The sequence below is a fragment of the Oncorhynchus nerka genome, linkage group LG8 (genome assembly GCF_034236695.1).
Source record: "Oncorhynchus nerka isolate Pitt River linkage group LG8, Oner_Uvic_2.0, whole genome shotgun sequence".
In the NCBI taxonomy this organism is placed as follows: domain Eukaryota; kingdom Metazoa; phylum Chordata; class Actinopteri; order Salmoniformes; family Salmonidae; genus Oncorhynchus; species Oncorhynchus nerka.
This window is the reverse complement of record NC_088403.1, coordinates 39,971,439-39,984,238: the sequence shown is the minus strand read 5'-3', so window position 1 is coordinate 39,984,238 and position 12,800 is coordinate 39,971,439. Positions and strand designations below refer to the sequence as shown.

Genomic DNA, 12,800 nt, shown 5'->3' with positions numbered 1-12,800 from the left:
AACCATCCCAGCTGTGCAGATTTGGCTGTTAAGAGACAGAATCATGAGATCACTTGTTTTGGTAGTCCCCATATGTAGCTTGTTTTTGGTTGTAAAAAAAAATAAAACCCTAGTCAATCGATCAATATAATAATAATACTCAGCAAATGTGTTTTATCTTTTAATTGACAATCTGTAGAAACTATGAGAATAGAAAGGTTCAGAACCTTTGTGAAACATCACAGCACAGCGTGAAAAATATGTGGCAGCTAGAAATCAAAACTTGATTGTCTTCAGAGATAGATGAGAGGGGTTGAGGGTAGCTGAAGGCTGGGACTAAAAACAAACAAAAGATGACTACGGTAAAATATACTGTCCGTGAAATATGTGTAGTATGTATAAGCTGGAAGTGAAAGCCTAAGTATTGTCTATTAGTTTACTCCAATTAGGGGAGGGGTGTTAGGGTTAGGGGAAAATAATAAAGAAGGAAAATATATGTAAAATAATATATATTTACAAAAAAATATATATGGGGGATTGGAAATTATGCAGACAATTACATTGATGGAAGCCACAATCTATCTGCAATATTAACGCTGATCTACCCTATACAGCAAATAAGGGTGTTTTTTGTCACCCAAAAAGTTGAGTGACGAGCGTTATTCATGCAGAGTTATAACGCTTGTTCACGCGCACACAGTTTTACGACAGGACTGATTTATACTGAACAAAAATATAGATGCAAAATGCAACAATTTCAATGATTTTACTGAGTTACAGTTCATATAAGGAAATCAGTCAATTGAAATCAATTCATTAGGCTCGAATCTATGGATTTCACATGACTTGGGCAGGCGGTGCAGCCATGGGTGGACCTGAGAGGGCACAGGCCCATCCACTTGGGAGCAAGGCCCAGCCAATCATAATGAGTTTTTCCCCCACCAAAGGGCTTTATTACAGACAGAAATACTCCTCAGTGTCATCAGCTATCTGGGTGGCTGGTCTCAGACAATCCCGCAGGTGAAGACGCCGGATGTGGATGCCCTGGGCTGGCGTGGTTACACATGGTCTGCGCTTGTGAGGCCGGTTGGACGTACTGCCAAATTCTCTAAAACGACGTTGGAGGCGGTTTATGGTAGAGAAATTAACATTCAATTCTCTGGCAAAGTTCTAATGGACATTCCTGCAGTCAGCATGCCAATTGCATGCTTCCTCAAAACTTGAGACATCTGTGGCACTGTGTTGTATGACAAAACTGCACAAAAACTGCACAAAAGTGGCTGGACTTCGATGGATTTTCTTGCCAAAAGAGATACTCACTAACAGGGATGTAAACAAATTTGTGCACAAAATTTGAGAGAAATTAAACATTGGATTAACACTTTACATGTTGCGTTTTTGTTCAGTATATAACGAGAAACCTGCGCCAAATTTACAAAGCACAACATTTTTGTGCATGCAGTCTTTTCAGTAATAGTTTAAAATGTATGTGTAACGGTTCTCTTGTGGTGAAGGAGAGTCGGACCAAAATGCAGCGTGTAGATTGCGATCCATGTTTAATAAACAAACGTAAAACACGAATCAATACAAACACTACAAAACAAAGAACGTAATGAACGTAACGAAAACCGAAACAGCCTATACTTGTGTAAACTAAGACAGGAACAAGGACACTAAGGACAATCACCCACGAAACACTCAAAGAATATGGCTGCCTAAATGTGGTTCCCAATCAGAGACAACGATAAACACCTGCCTCTGATTGAGAACCACTTCAGACAGCCATAGACTTAACTAGAACACCCCACTAAGCTACAATCCCAATACATACACACCACATACAAAAACCCATGTCACACCCTGGCCTGACCAAATAAATGAAGATAAACACAATATACTTCGACCAGGGCGTGACAGTATGCAGCGTTTATAAATATAACCATATACCCTGGTATGGTACAGGAATGGTATGAATGTATGACATCCTAGATACCGCCCAACCCTAATGTGGTTTAGGGTGAGGTTGCCCCTAGATACTGGCTGATGTTGGGTCAGTCTTTCATTTCCCCACTAATGGTTAAGGTTAGGATTGGGGGAGGGAAACTGATCCTAGATCTGAACCTAGGGGAAAATTCACCCTGGAGTGTTCAATGCAACAAACAATAGAAAATGTCTGACAATACAGCATTTTTACGTTTTTTTTTCTCTCTCTTTTACCCCTCTCATAGCCAGCATTGGACATAAGACTGAAGGTATGAGACTTGTGTCTGAGACCTGAAGACTTGCATTAGCTCCCCAGCTAATGCCCATGGTTTAGCTCAGCAGGCTAACAAAGTCTTCTGGCATGCAGGAAACCCAGGTTCGAACCTCGGTTTGTCAAATGTGCATTGCACAGTGTGTATATCTCGGTGTATTAACCTGTGTGTGTGTGGTGTGTGTGTGTGTGTAGGAGCCCAACAGCAGCCACCCCACCCTGATTACTCTGAAGGTAGACCCAGATGGATTCTTCCTTTACTGGACTGGTGGGGCCAACATGGTAAGTCTATTATTTTCTCTCTTTCTTTCTTACACAGTAGTTACTCACTCTCTACATTGACATTTTAGTCATTTATAGCAGACACTGTTATCCAGAGCGACTTGCATACGTTTTTCATACTTTTTTGCCCTGGTCCCCATGGCTATGTAATTGAGATTTGGCACTTTGAAATGTTACATGTATAACCTTATAAGTAGAGGAGAAGTCCTTTCTCTTGTTATGACTGTCTTCATCTTTCCTTTATCACCCCCCCTGTTCTAACTCTTCCACCTCCTCCCTTCTTTAACTTAAACAAAAAAATCTCCCACCTTCCCTAACATGGTGGGTCCTAGGCTTAGGCAATGTACTGTTTATACTGTATACCAGGATATTTCAAAATGGCGACCGTTAGGGCAGTGACAGTCTTGGAATTTGAGGTTATGGTAATTGACCAGGTCAATTGGGAGGTGGCGGGTGGGGGCATCTGGCACGCATAGAAGGCTAGGTAGGCCTACTTCTATGTGTGCCCAGGCCCCCGCCCAGGCCCCCGCCACCCCCCAATTGAAACAAGCCATTCCACTTCGTTATTCTCATGACATTTCATTATGATTGTTCAGGTTATTACTTAAATCAACAAATTAAGAAATGTCAGGTTGGAGAGGATCTGTTGCTTTTTCGTATTGACAGAACATTAATAGAGTCAAAATAAAGATATAGGCCTATGCCTACCTTGTCCTTGTCTATTGGCTTTTCTGTTTATAATTGTTTTTAATACAGATCCTATTTCGATGCACAAAACCATTAAAATGAAGTCTGATGGGTTGTCACAAATTCTGCTGCTTTTGTCATTTTATGGCAGTGGCATTCATAGCCGCAGGACGATGTTCTACAGACCAAAAAAAATTTACCAGTGCTACAGATGGCTATTTAGGTCTGCTAATACAGGACTAGTAAAAACAGTGCACTACTTTAGTGGCAAACTTTTTTCACATTTTTTAATGTATTTTTATCAATATGTATGTATTTTCCGGGGGTTCTGCAGCACTCTCAGCACCCATACTTCCTGCAGCTATGGTGGCATTGACATTTCTTCTTCAAAGAGAGGATGCCATAATGAGATAAATAATGTAGCCTAAACTACTGAAAACAGGCCTTTTACAAGATTAATCATCATCAGTAGGCTATAAGATAATGAATAGACAAGGAATGTATAAAGGGGACAGCTATGCTATAGTATGTAGATTAAGTTTACAATCATTCAAATACACGCAACATGTCCATAGCCTATTTATCAGCAACGCTGATTATAGAGGGGGAGAGTGTTGAATTTTCTTTTACAATACCTTGAACTATTATAATAAAAAAAATTGACATTGTTAACTAACTGTTTGAGGTGAAGAAAAAATGACTGAGAAGCCCAGCTGGGCACTTTCCTACATTTTACATTTGTGAGAAGTAGGCTAGGTAGGCCTACTTCTATGCGTGCCCAGGCCCCTGTGCTCCATCAACATTAACAGAACAGAGAAACCAGACACGCTTATTGCTCACATGCAGTGAATAAATGATGGTATGAAATAAACCAAAACTATATTTCCACTCTGGGAATGAGAATGGTAAATTTATTTAATATATCTAACAAAGTGATAGGGATTAATGGTAAATTGCATGTTTTACAAACAATAGGCTACCACATGGACATTCATAAAAGTGATTTGTGGCCGACACTGAAGGCTACAGTGTAGGCTTCCATTATACTTTGCGGGGATAAGAGGTCAGCATTTTTTTTTTTACTCACCTAGGGCAGCATATCGGCCAGGACTGGGCTTGATCAGCATGGATTAGTCTATAAATTAAGAAAAGATTCCATATCAAATTACACAATGCCAGGTTAGAGAGGATTGGTGCATTGTCTATTTTGACACAACATTAGCGCATTATAGGCCTCAGAGCCAGAACATTGTATAAAAGAAAGTCCACGCATCTTTTCAGTTCGCTGCAGCTAGCGACTGGAACGAGCTGCAAAAAACACTCCAACTGGACAATTATATCTCTACATTCAGACTCAATCATGGACACTCTTACTGACACTTGTGGCTGCTTCGTGTGATGTATTGTGGACTCTTCCTATTTGCCTCTTGTGCTGTTGTCTGTACTCAACAATGTTTGTACCATGTTTGTGCTACTACCATGTTGTGTTGCTACCATGTTGCTGCCATGCTGTGTTGTCTTAGGTCTCTCTTTATGTAGTGTTGTAGTGTCTCTCTTGTAATGATGTGTTTTGTCCTACATTTTTTTAATCCCCCATCCCTACAAGAGGCCATTTTCCACTTGGTTGGCCGTCATTGTAAATACATATGTGTTCTTAACCTCTGACTTGTCTAGTTAAATAAAGGTGAAATTAAAAAATTAAAAAACTCCCGCTGTTAGGTAAAGTTTATCTACATGAAAATAAAGTTAATGTTTTTACATTTTTAATCCTTAAATAAATGTAGGCGTTTTTAAAATGGCTTTGATTGTTGTTTTATTTTCATGACGGTCTTCATCCATAACCGTTAGTTACATGATTACTCAGTTACCGTCACAGCCCTACCGACCGTTAGATTTGCAATACCATTTTTCCCGGGGTGGGGGTGCTAGGCCACTGCTTATAACTTAGGTAACTATAGGTTCATTATAACTATAAGAAATCTAAGATGTAAATTCAAAAATATCAACTGGGTGGTTTGAGCCCTGAATGGTGATTGGCTGAAAGCCGTGGTATATCAGACCATGTACGATGGGTACACTTTTTTTTAAAAGCGCCCCTTGTGTGCACATTCGCAAATACCATATACCGTATTGTACAGAAACGGTATGATGGTATGAAAATCTGTTTTTACCGCCCAACCCTAGTGGGTCCTCTCTCTCTGTCTAACATGAGTCCTCTCGCTCGTTCTCTCTTTTACACACAGACAGTCGAGTACAACTAACCTTGCAGGGACACAAAATTCAGTCCCATTCAAAATCCTATTTTCCCTAACACTAACGTTAACCCTAAACCTAGCCCCTAACCCTAGCTCCTAACCCTAAAACTAACCCTAGCTCCTAACCCTAAAATTAACCATAGCTCCTAACCCTAAACCTAATTCTAACACTAATTTTAACCTTAACCCTAAACCCCCTAGAAATAGTATTTTACCTTGTGGGGACTAACAAAATGTTCCCAGTTTGTCAAATGTTTTGTTTGTTTGCTATTCTTGTGAGGACTTCTGGTCCCCAAAAGTACAGTTAAACACGTCCACACACACACCCACTCTGTCAATTCCTGATGTTGTTGTCCTTCTCTCCTAACCTCATTAGTACAGACAGTTGGGCTGCATCCCAAATTGCACCATATTCCCTGTGTAGTGCACTACGTTTCACCAGAACCGCGCAGTAAAGTAGTGCACTATAAAGGGGACCATTTGGAACTTAAGCCAGTTGGTCATGTGAATGAGGGCATGGATCGAATCAAATTTCAGGCCCCAAATTAAATAAACACTTCCCTCATCCCCCTCTCCCTCTATCAATATCTCTGTCTCTTTCTCCCCCTTTATCTCTGTCTCCTTGCCACCCTTCTCTCTCTCCTTGTTCTCACTTTCTTTGCCTTTTTCACTCTTTTTCATCACACATTTTTGTCGCGCTCCATCTCACAATCTCTGCCTCTACCCATCCTCTCTGTCTGTCTCTCTCTCTCTCTCTGTCTCTCTCTCTCTCTGTCTCTCTGTCTCTCTGTCTCTCTCTCTCTGTCTGTCTGTCTGTCTGTCTGTCTGTCTGTCTGTCTGTCTGTCTGTCTGTCTGTCTGTCTGTCTGTCTGTCTGTCTGTCTGTCTGTCTGTCTGTCTGTCTGTCTGTCTGTCTGTCTGTCTGTCTGTCTGTCTGTCTGTCTGTCTGTCTGTCTGTCTGTCTGTCTGTCTGTCTGTCTGTCTGTCTGTCTGTCTGTCTGTCTGTCTGTCTGTCTGTCTGTCTGTCTGTCTGTCTGTCTGTCTGTCTGTCTGTCTGTCTGTCTGTCTGTCTGTCTGTCTGTCTGTCTGTCTGTCTGTCTGTCTGTCTGTCTGTCTGTCTGTCTGTCTGTCTGTCTGTCTGTCTGTCTGTCTGTCTGTCTGTCTGTCTGTCTGTCTGTCTGTCTGTCTGTCTGTCTGTCTGTCTGTCTGTCTGTCTGTCTGTCTGTCTGTCTGTCTGTCTGTCTGTCTGTCTGTCTGTCTGTCTGTCTGTCTGTCTGTCTGTCTGTCTGTCTGTCTGTCTGTCTGTCTGTCTGTCTGTCTGTCTGTCTGTCTGTCTGTCTGTCTGTCTGTCTGTCTGTCTGTCTGTCTGTCTGTCTGTCTGTCTGTCTGTCTGTCTGTCTGTCTGTCTGTCTGTCTGTCTGTCTGTCTGTCTGTCTGTCTGTCTGTCTGTCTGTCTGTCTGTCTGTCTGTCTGTCTGTCTGTCTGTCTGTCTGTCTGTCTGTCTGTCTGTCTGTCTGTCTGTCTGTCTGTCTGTCTGTCTGTCTGTCTGTCTGTCTGTCTGTCTGTCTGTCTGTCTGTCTGTCTGTCTGTCTGTCTGTCTGTCTGTCTGTCTGTCTGTCTGTCTGTCTGTCTGTCTGTCTGTCTGTCTGTCTGTCTGTCTGTCTGTACGTACTCTAAAGGCATTTATGGAATGGCGTGTTAATACTGTGCAGTTAGGGGTGTGTGTGTGTATTTGCGCGTGTGAGCCCTATCTGTGTTTACTGTGTGTGTGTTCTCTAGTAGGACACTAGGCCAGCCCTAGCCCAAGGGCTGTCGTTGACACTGTTTAGTGACAGGGTTAGAATGCCCCAGGGAAGGAGAAATGGAGGCTGCATCCCAAATGACACCTTATTCCATAGTTAGTGTACTACTTTTGACCAGGTCCCATAGGGAAATGAAGGCTCTGAGTACCAAATGGCAGACTAATCCCTATATATTGCATTACTTTTGAAACTATTGCACTTTATAGGGAATAGAGTGCCGTTTGGGACGAAGTCAGTCTAAAAGGACTTATGAGGATAGAACTGTGAAGCTATGAGTGGAATATGCTATTATTAAAATTCATTATTTTTTTATTAATGAATTAATCTGCTATTATATCTAGATGACATGGCTATAATTGCTCTACAATAACCATGACCAGAAGTACAGGAAGGTCAAATTACACTTCACTTCTCCCAACTATTGTTTAATCTCTCACCCTCTCTTCCCTCTCTCCTTTCTTCTTTTTACTCCTCCAGTCAATATCGTCCCAGTAAGTCACCTTTCCTCTGACTTCTCTCCATCTCTCCTCCCTCCCTTCCTCTTTTCTTGTTATTGAAAAACTCCCCCACCCTCTATTCTTCTTCTATCCCTCTATCAATCTCTTTCTTATTTTAGGGTCTATTCTCATTGACAAGAATTAAGGAGAATTTTGAGATATTCTCGTGAGGTATTGATTTGAGAGACATAACTGTAATGTAAACTTGCGTTTTTCGCACATCTCTAACGCTACCTCTGGAGGTCTTCCATGACACTCACCTGACAGTTGCCCCCCTCTTAGCAGGGCAGTGAAAACAAAATTGTTTAGTTGAGCCCAACATTGATACAGTAAAAATACTAATAGCAGAGCAATGTTTTTGAAACAGCTGAAATGTATAGACATGTTCAATATATTTGAGACTTGTTTTATTGAGTATTCACCTGAAATTGCAGGACCAGCCTGTTACATAAATTGTCAGGGGGATTATAAACATTTCAATCGCAATTTTGCGCTTACCTCATATAATGACTTTCAGGATTTTGATCAAATGAAGCTAGGTTTGTTCTAAGGTAACTTTAATACGCTAAAACTGTACTTTTATATTCCTATGAGAGGGTGAAAACGTTCATGTTTGATATGCTAACGTAAGCTGTGTTATTGTCTTGCAAGCTACATTTAGCTAGCTTATGCATCTACGAACGATAAAATAAACAATTTAGTTGTCTGCACATGTGAATTAGAGGTCGACCGATTATGATTTTTCGATACCGATACCGATTATTGGAGGACCAAAAAAGCCGATAGCGATTAATCGGCCGATTTTTAAAATGTTTTTTTTTGTTTGTAATAATGACAATTACAACAATACTGAATGAACACTTATTTTAACTTAATATAATACATCAATAAAATACATTTAGCCTCAAGTAAATAATGAAACATGTTCAATTTGGTTTAAATAATGCAAAAACAAAGTGTTGGAGAAGAAAGTGAAAGTGTAATATGTGCTATGTAAGAAAGCTAACGTTTAAGTTCCTTGCTCAGAACATGAGAACATATGAACACTGGTGGTTCCTTTTAACATGAGTCTTCAATATTCCCAGGTAAGAAGTTTTAGGTTGTAGTTATTTTAGGAATTATAGGACTATTTCCCTCTATACCATTTGTATTTCATTAACCTTGGATGTTCTTATAGGCACTTTAGTATTGCCAGTGTAACAGTATAGCTTCCGTCCCTCTCCTCGCTCCTCCCTGGGCTCGAACCAGCAACACAACGACAATTAGCGCGCGCTAACTAGCTAGCGATTTCATTTTGGTTACACAAGCCTCATCTCGGGAGTTGATAAGCTTGAAGTCATAAACAGCTCAATGCTTGACGCACAACGAAGAGCTGCTGTCAAAACGCACAAAAGTGCTGTTTGAATGAATGTTTAGGCGCCTGCTTCTGCCTACCACCTACCATACTTAGATGCTTGTATGCTCAGTCAGATTATATGCAACGCAGGACACGCTAGATAATGTCTAGTAATATCATCAACCATGTGTAGTTAACTAGTTAGTATGATTGATTGTTTTTTATAAGATGAGTTTAATGCTAGCTTGCAACTTACCTTGGCTTACTGCATTCGCATACCAGGCAGTCTCCTTGTGGAGTGCAACGAGAGAGAGGCAGGTCGTTATTGCGTTGGACTAGTTAACTGTAAGGTTGCAAGATTGGCTCCCCCGAGCTGACAAGGTGAAAATCTGTCGTTCTGTCCCTGAACAAGGCAGTTAACCCACCGTTCCTAGGCCGTCATTGAAAATAAGAATGTGTTCTTAACTGACTTGCCTAGTTAAATAAAGGTAAAAATCGGCAAATCGGCGCCCCAAAATACTCAACTTGAAATCGGCCCTAATTAATCGGCCATTCCGATTAATCGGTCGACCTCTAATGTGAATTGTTGCATTATTCAAGAGTGTAATATGGTTTGGTTGCATTATTCAAGATTGTTGCTAGCTAATATGTTTTTAGAGGGAAAGATGCTCACATTGCTGAATAGTTTGCAAGCTTACTGGCTAGTCAGGGGCTGCTGTGATATGGTACATTTGGAGCTGCAGAGCAAGAATGTCACATTGCCAGCCACAATTAAAGGTAAGGCAAGGATGTAATGTAAATTGAAAAGTTTATATACATATTCTGTAAATTGTCATCTCGTCACGCTGTCTCTCCTTAAATGTTCGTCAGTGAGAATAGCCTCTTCGAGGTATAGGTTGAGTTAGGTGTTTCTATAGAAGAGAAAATTAGCAGGACTCTTTTTTTATTTATTATTTTCTTCCTCCCATCTATCCATTCATAATTTTTCCTCCTCTCAATCTCCCTTTTTCCTCAGTCTTAGAGGTTGACGTGGGGTGTTTCTGTCTCTTTATTCCCCCTCGGTCTCTCACGTGTTTTCTCGCTCTCTCTTGCTCTCTCTCTTGCTCTCTGTTGCGCTCTCTCTCTCTTGATCCCTATATATCTCTCTCTCACTAATTTCAGACAGAAGATATGGTATATTACCTGTAAAAAATAATAATGCAATGTTTGAGTCCCTTTAAAACAGCCCCTTATTTACCACTTTCTTGCAGGTATATCCCTTTCATATTCGTGGGTAACTGGCCCATTTGTGGGGGGTGTTAAACCATAGGAGCTGTTTGCATTACGAATTAAGATGTTAAATGATGGAAGTGTTCATGAATATACCTGCAAAAAAGCAGAGACCAATGTACTATATTTTCATTACAGGGTCTGAAAATGCAAGAATCATGACTAAGTCTTCAGGTGGCTTTAATTTTGGCATGTTCTTTACTCCGGGTAAATGGAAGTAGGCATGGCAAATTAGTGGGATCTTTGTCTGCATATGAAAGGTTGGATGTTACCACGGTTTACACAGGCATTGTGGGTAGGACACATGTAACAGATGTGATCGTACTTCGTAACTCTCTTGCATTGTGTTTTTAAAGAAAGGACTGTCCAGCCAGCAATCCTAGTTGATTGGTGTTTATTCTGATGATAGACACAAGGAAGAACATTATGTTGATGGCTGTAGATTCGTGATTAGCCTGTTTGTATTGAAATTACGGTGAATTAGCAGGGAGCTAATGCAACAATTACAATTATGGGAGGTGCAACTCAATATTAGGAAGGTGTTCCTAATGTTTTGTATACGTGTGTGTGTATATATATATATATATATATATATATATATATATATACTGAACAAAAATGTCACTGTAAAGTGTTGGTCCCGTGTTTCAAAAGTTGAAATAAAAGATCTCAGAAATGTTCCATATGCACAAAAAGCTTATTTCTCTCAAATTTTGTGCACACATTTGTTTACATTCCTGTTAATGAGCATTTCTCCTTTGCCAATATAATCCATCCACCTGACGGGTGTGCCATATCAAGAAGCTGATTAAAACCTCTTGATGTTAGGGGGCAGTATTTTAATTTTTGGAGAAAAAAACATTCCCGTTTTAAACGGGATATTTTGTCAGGAAAAGATGCTAGAATATGCATATAATTAACAGCTTTGGATAGAAAACACTTTAACGTTTCCAAAACTGTAAAGATATTGTCTGTGAGTATAACAGAACTGATGTTGCAGGCGAAAGCTTGTTGACTTGTTGAAACAAAGTTTAGGGGTAGATTTTTGTATACTTTTCTCTTCATGTTGAACGAGTGGATTACTCAAATTGATGGTGCCAACTGAAGACTTTTTGGGATATAAAGAAGGATTTTATCTAACAAAACAACACTTCATGTTATAGCTGGGATGCTTTCGTTGTAAGGGTTTTTTTCTGGTGAAAGAGAGGCGGACCAACATGCAGCGTGATGGTTATTCATGTTTTTAATAAAGACGACTATACATGAACAGACTATACAAAACAAGAAAAGTGAAAACCTAAACAGTCCTATCTGGTGCAAACACAGAGACAGGAACAATCACCCACAAAACCCAACACAAAACAGGCTACCTAAATATGGTTCCCAATCAGAGACAATGACTAACACCTGCCTCTGATTGAGAACCATATCAGGCCAAACATAGAAATAGACAAACCAGACACACAACATAGAATGCCCAACCAGCTCACGTCCTGACCAACACTAAAACAAGGAAAACACATACGAACGATGGACAGAACGTGACATTCGTTGACCAATCAGAGGAAGATTTTTAAAACGTAAATGAATATTTAATCGCTAGTTGTGAATTTATGAAACCTGTGCCGGTGGAAAAATATTTTGATGTGGGGCGCCGTCCTCAAACAATCGCATGGCATGCTTTCGCTCTATTAGCTACTGTAAATCAGAAAGTGCAGTTAGATTAACAAGAAGTTAAGCTTTCAACCGATATAAGACACTTGTATGTACCAAAATGTTTAATATCTATAATTTTTATGGTTATTTATTTGAATTGCGCGCCCTCCAGTTTCACCGGAAGTTGTCCCGCTAGCGGGACACCTATATCAATGTTAAACAGCATGATCATTACACGTGTAGCTTGTGCTGTTGACAATAAAAGGCCACTCTAAATTTGCACACGACATAATGCCACATATGCCTCCAGTTTTGAGGGAGTGTGCTAGAATGCAAGAATGTCCAACAGAGCTGTTGCCTGATCATTTTATTTTAATTTTTTATTTATTTATATTTATTTTAAGCCGCCTCCAACTTAATTTTTATAGAATTTGGCAGTACATCCAACCGGCCTCACAACCACAGATCATGTGTAACCATGCCAGACCAGAACCTCCACATCTGGCTTCTTCACCTGCGGGATCATCTGAGGGGGGCTGATGAGTATTTTCTGTCTGTAGGGAAAAACTAATTCTGATTTTCTGGGCCTAATGAATTTATTTCAATTAACCGATTTCCTTCTATGAACTGTAACTCAGTAAAATATTTGAAATTGTTGGGTGTTGCATTAATATTTTTGTTCTGTGTGTGTGTATATATATATGTGTATATATACTGCATATGTATATATTTTTATATCACTACCAGTCAAAAGATTTAGAACACCTACTCAAGGGTTTTTCTT

At 40.0% G+C, this 12,800-nt stretch overlaps 1 protein-coding gene across 1 annotated transcript in view; it reads left to right on the top strand.

Annotated features, from left to right (window-relative positions):
• The window catches only part of LOC115133302 (1-phosphatidylinositol 4,5-bisphosphate phosphodiesterase beta-3-like), a 115,632-nt gene that overhangs the window by 21,286 nt on the left and 81,546 nt on the right, over window positions 1-12,800 (top strand). The window contains 1 exon segment of the mRNA XM_029666395.2: window positions 2,429-2,515. Coding sequence (XP_029522255.2) covers window positions 2,429-2,515 — 87 coding nt within the window.